At 32.1% G+C, this 9,942-nt stretch overlaps 1 protein-coding gene across 1 annotated transcript; it reads left to right on the top strand.

Moving 5' to 3' along the window:
- Nucleotides 1-4,250: 4,250 nt before the first annotated feature.
- TRIADDRAFT_54103 (uncharacterized protein) lies at nt 4,251-8,705 on the top strand (the record flags this gene model as incomplete). The annotated part of the gene is made up of 2 exons (XM_002110771.1): nt 4,251-4,463; nt 4,548-8,705. 2 exons carry the CDS (start codon nt 4,251-4,253, stop codon nt 8,703-8,705), a joined length of 4,371 nt encoding a protein of 1,456 aa, XP_002110807.1.
- Nucleotides 8,706-9,942: the final 1,237 nt, after the last annotated feature.

Genomic DNA, 9,942 nt, shown 5'->3' with positions numbered 1-9,942 from the left:
ATGATAACCAACCGCTTTACTGAACTCTCTACTCGATAAAAGTTTTCGCTATTATATATGTATGTGCCACCTAAGCAACCGATACTAGTCAGTTTAGTAGCAGAATATCAAGTCGAAATATTCTTGCACTTATAAAGTTTCTTTCAGATAGCAATAGAAGACTAATAGTAAGCTAAGCTTGAGCATTATGTAATATAATCACAATTTATAACTAATCATCTATTTTATTGATAACCTTCTCTTACACCTAAATCCTGCTACGTTACTTAATCATTCCTTTAAATCATTATATGCATTGAGATAGCCGCTGAACTAAACCGAAATTTCGTCTACTCTTAGGTAACAGTAAGAAAGACTAACGAAATTTGCTGAGTACTATATATGAGGCAGTATATCATAATTGATAACTCGTCACTAATAATTTTCACCTTTTTGTAGCGGTAAAGGCAAGGGTTATAAACTAAATTGGAAATATATATTCAAGTTACTTATTATGAACAGCTATAGTCCAGGAATTATTATTCTTATACCTCAGTTTTGATTTGTACTTTCTGGAGTACAAAAGGACGATAAGTTTGATTTACAATTTTAAAATAAGAGCCTGTTGATTCAATCTAATTATCATGGTTCAACTACATCGTAATAGAAGCATGTAGACTACTGTGCTAGTAGATCTCTATCTATATAAGTGATAGGGTTGCTAGATTGTTAATTATAGCTTCTTAGGCAGGTGATTGCTTGCTTTTTAACTGCCTTTTATGTAAGTGTACGAGAGATTAGTAGTATCCATTTTTGGAATAAAGCTTATAATAAACAACTAGAGAGCTAGTTTAATTATAGAAATCCAGAGACGAAAACCAATTTTACATTGTTTTATAAGACCAAGAATAGCTCACGATACAACGGTGTACAACTTTTATTTGAGGATAAGATCATGCCCAACGAGAGAACTGAGAAAGTACAATTTGTGTAATTAAAATGTGTTATAATCGTCAAAGTAGAAGCTACCAGTGTACTGCATTTGTTCAAATGCAAAACACTAGAAGCTACAATTGTAAGTTAAACCTATTAAGTAAAACTCCAAGGATTCGAACAAAATTTGGTAAATAATCCTTACAGAACTGTTACAGGAGTAAGATTGTTAAAGAATAGTTTGTTGTAAAATAGAGCGAAAAGATTTGTAGGCAAAGGATTGAAATACATTTTACATACTTTTCCCTTTAATTTTTGAATTGAAGATGTGGATGGATACTTGCAGCTGCAGCAGCTGAGTGCAACAAGAATTTCCTACTCGCACCACTGTATGGAAAAAAGTCTTTGGCTATAGAATGTTGTACTATGCATTAGTGTTTTGCATCGCACCTCGCAGCATTGCAATTGTTTTTGATTTCCCTTTGATACCGGATACAGTAACATAGAAATAAGATTGAAAAGTGAGTCTTGGTTAGCATATTTTTACTGATAGTCTAAAGCCAGTGGCCTTTTCCATCCATTAACCAAAATTTATGCTTAACATATACGCATAAGATGCATTATTTATCCTTGTTTTTGTTGAATTCTCCTTTTACTTATGAATATCTGCATCGATATTATGGCTTCTGGATTTACAGAAACGCTTTGAAACTGGTGTAAGACCTCCATTATAAGACTGACTAATACCTACTATAACACTAGCTATAAAACTCCAAGCCGTTAAATTAAGGACTTAATTTGATGTAATGTACTTTGATAAGTCAACGTACAACTAATAAAACCCAATAATCAATTACTCAAGTCATCTATGGCAGTTTATATATTATGTCGTATTAATTTCATTATATAATGTCCTTAATATATTATTACAATTTCGCTTACTTTAATAGTTTAATGAAGGTACAGTATTATGTAGATTTATCATTGCGCTAATGGATAAGTTAAGCCTAATAAAGACTGGATATTTTCCGGCTAAACATTATTATTTGTATTTTGTTAACCACGCAAATCATAGCTTCGTTGCTGAATTACACTGCTGTATTGTTTTCAGTAATTCCATAGACTAAAGTGGAATTCTTAAGATTAAAGTGTATTTAATAGCTCGTCATAATGAGAAAGCGATAACACAGAAATCACTTCAAATAGTCATTAAAACGTATTTGATCTTAAGCATCAATTAATATTGGAGTACAACAGTTACCGATAGGATTTGCTTTAAGTTACATATGTTAGACTTTTGCTGTTCATTTACGAAGTGCTATAAAGAATCTTTTGTAAGCCTATCATATCTGAGGGTACTAGAAACCTTAAAGTATCGTTATGTAATTATATATGTTAGAATATTGGGTACGGGAACGCTGTCATAAGATTAAGATTGAAAAGGCAATGCAACACGAACTGGGAATAGCTTAATTAGAAACAGCCAAACACAACAAAGCTGTATCAGTAGTTTATCTTAATTTAGTAAATTTCATTTTGATAATTGTCTATTTCATAATGCATCCTATTTCTTGACGGAATAAAAATATCTGCAGGTACAACGAGTTCAGTGTTATTCGCATCGATCAAACTAGTACTTAGTTTTTTACTTTCGCGTGCAGAGGGAAGATCTTCGCTGTCGGTTGTTCCTTTCCGTTTTTCGAGTTCATTGATGGATTGCCATTGTAAATTTCAGATTTTACAAGCTACTTAAATAAGTTTATTACTTCGATAGGCATCACAAATGCTTCTTTAAAGAAAATCGTTAATTGTTTTATTTTGTCTGATAAGGTTGCAAAGATCAACTTATAGAGCTTAACTATTATGTTTCATGTCGCTTTAGGATAAGATTACGTAATATTTTTTTCAAAATATACAGTCTTTATCTTCTATTAATTCGTAGACATTTTTCCTTTCCCATCTCTTCATGGCTTAGTAAGATCTGTTTCACCATTTTTTAATTAAAGTAACCATGGATTTGAATTGTGATATATGTAAATAGATGGGTGATGAATGTAATATTTACGAAAGATTCGGAACGGCATTGATTAAACTCCTACTGAAATCTATAAGTAACATTATCATCTGCCATCCTATTATTCCCGAAGGCCTAGCAGCAATTAATCTTGTTTGTGTCGCCTCTGTTTAAATATTGAACTAAAAAAATAACACCAAATGAACTGACCAGCGATCCAAAAGTAATATAAAAATTGTTTCTCTTTACTTTTGCAATATGAATTAGGCTTTGCAAAATTTCTATTTCACATTTAATCCCTAAAAGTTTTACAATAAAGATGAATGCTTTACCCTACAAGTAGTCAATATGAAACGATTTATGAGGCCAGCAATAATTTCATTGACTTTAATTCATAAATTTATCGGTCATTCTGATAGAATTTTCAGATAATGTGATAGTATTTAATAAAGAAACCACTTACATCAATTCGATTGATTTATTTTAAATTTCAAAATAATAAGTAATCAGACGACACAGCAAGACATTTTCGACTATCGTGGGAATAATTAATCATTTCACTATTGGCTTTCCTTAAATATCTCAAGAATTGTTTACAAATAACTATGAATATCCTACTGTAAACTACTTAAACTAGTTCAGAGATTTGTAAAGGTTTAAGATTTATAGTTTATATATAGTTGACATTATATATATCTATTTGTTGATTAACAGTTTACGCTTCCAGGCTACGACCGTACATTTTATTCTTGTCAGTTCATTAATGTAGAAAAATTTCGAAACTAATCGATGGTTATAATTACGAGTTATGAAGAATGATGATAAATTCATTTATGTCATATAGAAATAGAAATAGGAGATCTACGTTAATACATCGACATTCTTAAATGGTTGCATATAAACTATTTGTGTCGATATGGAAGTGCTTATTTAAAGGCACCGACATATTGATTATTTTGTACTTTTACTTATTTATTGAATAACATGATATATGCTAACCAATCATTACACTAAATTAATTCAAATGTAAATATTAATTTTGATCTACGGTACGATGAGATTTGTTAAGACAATCGCGGGTAATCTAGCACGTGATTCCAATCATTGATTGGATCAATTCAGATGTAAATGTTAATTGATTCTACTGTACCGCATCACCAGAGTTGATGAAAGTCATGAAAAGACTAAATAATTATACAGTAATTGTTGATATGAGTACATACTCTTATATTACAATCTAGTCGAATTAGTATTGGAACTATACCTATCGCCATTTAATTTAGGCAGGTGTAGAAGTTCAGGCTGCACATAAACCATCGGAAAAATGGACGAGTGGCTCAACAAGGATGATATCGGCTATTTGTTATATACCAAGTATAAGGGCCTTCTCAATGACAGCTTCGATGATATCTTACCAGCCGTTGATGCTCCCGATAATATTAAAATGAATCTTTTAGTCGAGCGAATAAAATTTTCAATCAAGAGTAAAAGTCGCTTCATCATTGCCCCTATAGTGTTTAAAACGAAAGAATGGGTGGTATTAATTATCAAGCAAAATTTTCCGTTCAAATCACTACTTTTCTATTTTGATTCACTTGGCACAAATAAAAATAGATTACAGGTAGTTAAAAGTATCATCGAACGAGCTATTGCTGGACCTAAATCAGACATTATCGACTTATCATTTACCGAGCCATTACAGAAAGATAAAAGTACATGTAGCACACGAATGCTGGAAGCTATTCACGCTATTATAGACGAAAGTTACTTAATTAATCACGTAAAGAAATCGATTTGCAAGGCTTTAAAGAACTCTGATATCAAGGGAGATCATGAGGAAATCCTAAGAAATTCATCGAACAACGGCTTGCTCAAAGATACCATAGATCACTCTCTTAATAGCAGGTATCTCATTTCGTATCATTTATTACCAGTAGTAGAGATTAATATTCTATTACCAGCCTGCTTACAAATCAAAGATCATAATAAGGATAAACGCTTTATTATTGTCCCAATCCGGTTTGGGGATCGTCATTGGGGTGTGTTGGTGATTGATCAAATATTTCAAACGAAACAAAGTGTATTCGTTTTTAGCTCGCTAGACGAGAAGGATCCAAACTTTAGTGTTGTTAAAGAAATCGTTGATCGGTCCTTTAGCAATCCCAAACTTATTAACTTGGTTACGGTGCCGTGTAAGCAAATGAGTAACGATAGCACTTGTGGTACGCTGCTATTAGAAGCGATTAAAATCATTATACAAGCAAGACAGGCCAATACTGATGAGAATCAAATTAGGACGATTGTAGGTGACTGTTTGAAGAAAATTCAGATCAAGAAAGTTCATTCCCTTAACGTCCATATAAGTAAAGTTTCCCAAAAGCCAGATCAAAAATTTCTTAACGATACGACCATACTGGATTTGTTAGCAAATTGGGATCAATCAGATAGTTACCACATCTTACCAGTAATTGTTGTAAACGGGAAACCGTTTGTTAAAGATAATCTTCCAACCCGCATAAAGCGAAAGCGTTTTACTATTTCACCTTTCAAATTGAGGAATGATCACTGGGTTGCACTGGTTATCGATAAGAATTCTCAGTCTTCGTACTTCTTTGATTCACTTGGGCAAAGTACAGAAACTCAAAGTGTCGTTAAGAAGTTTATGACTGAAAAATATCGCAATTGGAATACCATTGACTTGTCATCAGAAGAGCTAAAACAGGAAGAAAATGCAACTTGTGGTACGTGGATGTTAGAAGCTATTAAGGCCATGATACAAGCAATAAGTGGTAATTGTGAAGCTGAATATATGGTAAAAGATTCTGTTCATCGCTTTTTAAAGATGGCTAACATAAACAAAATTCATATCGATAACCTTACGAAGCAAAGGCAGTATAGCGATGAAAAAGATAAAGATGTTATAAATGATGGTTACCTGGGCATAGATGATTTACGACATTTATTACATTCCAGTTTGATTCCGTATAAAGTTTTGTCAGCAATGACTGTTAAAGACAGCAACTTATCCAAACTAATTATAAAATCAATGAAAAGCAACGATAAACACTGTATCATAGCGCCTATCCAAATCGAAAATAATCACTGGGTAGCATTGGTGATTAAGCAAAATATTGGAGCCAAACCTTCTGTCTTTTATTTTGATTCACATTCAACATATGAAGATAATTTACGTGATATTCGGCAAAATATTGATCAGAATGGCAAGAAATTTGATATTGTTGTCTTAGAATTCAAACGGAATAATCGCTGTAATTACGCTTGTGGTATACAGATGATGGAAGCTATCAACTGTATTATCAATGAAGTAGCGAATGGGCCAACAGATGGACAAATAATAAAAGTCAATGTATGCAAGTCTTTGGCTAAGAAGAATATTGAAGAAATTCATAAGAATAACCTTCAAATTAAAAATGTTAAGCTATGTGAAGGCTTCTCGGACAAAGAGTGTAGAAAGCCAGGCTACTTGGTTCGAATGCAATTTATGGATAATAAGACTAACGTCAAGAATCTTCACGCCCCATTCTGTTGGCGTAACATTCCTAAGCTAGCCGTTATTACAGGTAAAAATGGTTGCGGTAAAACAGCCCTCCTAGATGCAATACGACAAGGACATGATACTAAAACTGATAAATCAGTTAAACAAGATTATGGTATTGAATTAGATGTTAGCGGTGATTCAGGATGCAACTTGCCTCAGATATATGCTCATAGTGCCGACTCGAAATTTGTAGGCAGTAGTATGAGAACTTATGGAGATTCTTACAAGGCATCCGAGAACTCAAATGACCTAGCTTTGGATTTAATTTTTTATAATAAATCCAAGAAAGAACAAAAGCCATACACTTTGAAATTTCCAAAATATGAAAGTCTTTTTGACCAGATTATAAAACAAGTTGATGATATGGATAAATTTTCATCAATTGAGAATTTAGGCCGCGATTATCAAACAATATTTGATCATGAATTAGAAGAGTGCATTAATGGCCAAGTAGGCTTGCACTTAACATCCTATGCCACTCTGGACCAATACCCAAAATATTTACTGGAAAATGGTACCAAGTTACAAGATTTAAATGATCATTTAAACCGAAATGGTTTTAAATATATTTTATCTAATGATTGTTTGGAAAATGATAAGTTTAGTCAGTTAATGTTAAATATAGAGAGTGATTCCAAAAACATTAAAAGTGAGGATCTATCTCCTGGTGAACGTTTAGAATTACTAACCCTATTATGGCGATTTGAAACAAAAGTTTGGAAAAAAAGTAATGTAGGTGCAATCATTTTACTGGACGAACCAGATGTTCACCTCCACCCTGGCTTAGTCAAAGAAATGATCGAAACTATTAAAACTAAATTGATATCTAAGCTTGATATTCAAATTATTATGACTACTCATAGTCCAACAACTGTCAGTCTTGTACCTCAGGATAGCATCTATATTATTTCTGAAGATAGCTCTAGAAGGAAACAAGTCAAGATTGAAAAGGCAAAAAGCAAGGAGCAAGCGATACAGCTATTAACTTCAGAGTTTGTACATGTCAGTTTACCTTTTAGGTTAATTTTCGTTGAAGCTACAGATGATGAACATTTTTACCAAATGATCGTAAACAAATTAATTCAGAAACAATTATTTATTCCAAGCATACCATTAAAGTTTCATTCTCATGGTTATAGTTTAAAAAAGCATTCTCCCGATGAAGACGGAAACATAACTACTGAAGATTCATCTAGGCAGATAGTAGAGAGACTTGTTGGATTTTGTGCCGACCCAAAAATTGCAAAAGAAAATAGAGATTATAGTTTGACAGGGTTCATATTCGGGCTCGTCGATAACGATAATATGGGCAAATCTACATTAAATAACATCAAATGCTTGGAAGATAGATATAGCTTGGAAAACTATATTTACGATCCGGTTTATTTATATTATTATTTTAGAAAGAAAGATAACTTAGTGGAAATTGAAAAGGAAGTGAATAGCAAGCTTGGACTTAAAAGTCATCCTGTTCGCTTGTCGAAATATTGCGAAGATGGTGATACCAAAACTAATACTCGCGTATTACAAATCATTATCGATATCATATATGATAAGCTAGTTAAAACAATAGAAGGATTTGTCTTATTAAATAAAACGATAAATTTCGCGGATCTTGCTTTAAAATTAATCTCATACCGGAATAATATAAAAGTGTTAACTGGTAAATTAAGTGAAAATGAGGAATTCGCTCAAAAAATTGAAAAAGATATGAAAATTTTAAAACAGAAATGTAAGCTAAACAATAATCAAAGTTATGAGAAAGACAACGACCAAAATAATATCCAAAATTTGGCCCAAGGTAATAGCCAAGGCAATAAACAAGGATATTTCCAAGGCCAGCTAATACACAAGATTGAAATTATCCTTGAAAACATGAACGCAGAATGTAAGGATTTTGATCACAAGCTAAAAGGCCTATACGACTATGCAGATAGTATTAACAAGGCAATTGGCAGATTAAAACGAAATAGTTTCTTGGAGGATGGGGATACGCTAATACCTGATAGAATTCAAATAAGTTTTGAAAAAAAGATAATCTTATCTTATCCTAAAGTAATATTAAAAATGAGAGGACATGATTTAGTTATGTTCTATAAGGAAACATTTAAATCTATGCCAAATGCTAGTAACATGATTAGGTTCCTTAGAAATGAAAATTTCTTGATTCCATCCGATTTGGTGAAGATACTTAAAGAGCTGCAGACTTCTCATGTTTAGTACAACGTGAAGGTTTCAATGCAGTAAATACTGGATAGTATAATAGAATTACGAAAAGCCATTACCGAGACCAACTCTAGCAGTTAAAGAAGATACCTGTATTTATGAAAAAACATCATTCAGATATTAAAGGAAAGAATAAAAGTGGCATAAATATAATTGATGAAATAGTCTACACCAAAATAGGAGAAAAGAATGTGATTCCTCTAATCAGTGCCAAAGCAAGTCCTGGATACTCAAAACATACACAGAAGGCTAATGACAAGATATTCATATCTTATCCTAGTACTATATTGTTAAGATCATAATATACCTTGCATCTATAGTTTATAAAACTTTAATTACTACTACCTACCGTAAAGTTTTGAAATAGTAAGAATTACTAAATAGATATACGACTTTGTAAATTTACATTTTGCAGTATGACATAAAGCTACTGGTTAGCGATTTGAATATCCGAGATCTCGAAAATAATTGTCTATCTATACCCTAGATATCTATATTAAGAGAGTGAAATTGAGAAGATTTGAATCTAATTACTATAATAGCAACTTCGAGGCCATAATTTAGGAGTTAATTTATTACAGCATAAACTAAATGCTTAGTTTAGTTACCTCCTGGTAAACGTTTAGAATTGTTGTCCATGTCATGGGTATTTGATAGTAAGAACTTGGAAAAATGAAACGTGGTGAAATTATTTTGGTTGAACGGGACGCACACCTTCATCCAAGTTTAATTAAAGAAATTAATGAAACTATGAATTAAGAACACAATTAATATCCTAGCTTGGTATTTAAATTATGACTACTCATAATCTAACAACTATCAAACTTGTGCCTAAAGAAAGCTTCTAAATTATATTAGAATATGACTCTGTAGAATATGGGGTCAAAATTAAAGAAGCTCTTGGCAGGCGGTGAACTGTACAGTTGTTAGCTTGAGAATTTTTTGTATTTAATTTTCCTTTAAGGCTGGTATTTTTTTAGCTATTAAATGATGAAGAATTTTATCCAATCATCATGAATACGATAATTCGTAAACGTTTATTCATACCTAATGCACTATTAAAAGTTTAAATCTCATGGTTGTAGTATAAGAGAACGCCTTTTATGTGAGGACGGTAAAATAATTATTGAAGACTCATCTAGATTGATCATAAAAAGGCTTGTCAAATTTTGTGCTAACTCTAAAGTCGTCAACGAACGTCGTAATTATACTTTGATAAAATTTGTATTCG

This window comes from Trichoplax adhaerens, genomic scaffold, assembly GCF_000150275.1.
Source record: "Trichoplax adhaerens TRIADscaffold_3 genomic scaffold, whole genome shotgun sequence".
Classification (NCBI taxonomy): Eukaryota; Metazoa; Placozoa; class Uniplacotomia; order Trichoplacea; family Trichoplacidae; genus Trichoplax; species Trichoplax adhaerens.
Note: the sequence above shows the minus strand (reverse complement) of the source record. Positions and strands in the feature narration are given on the sequence as shown.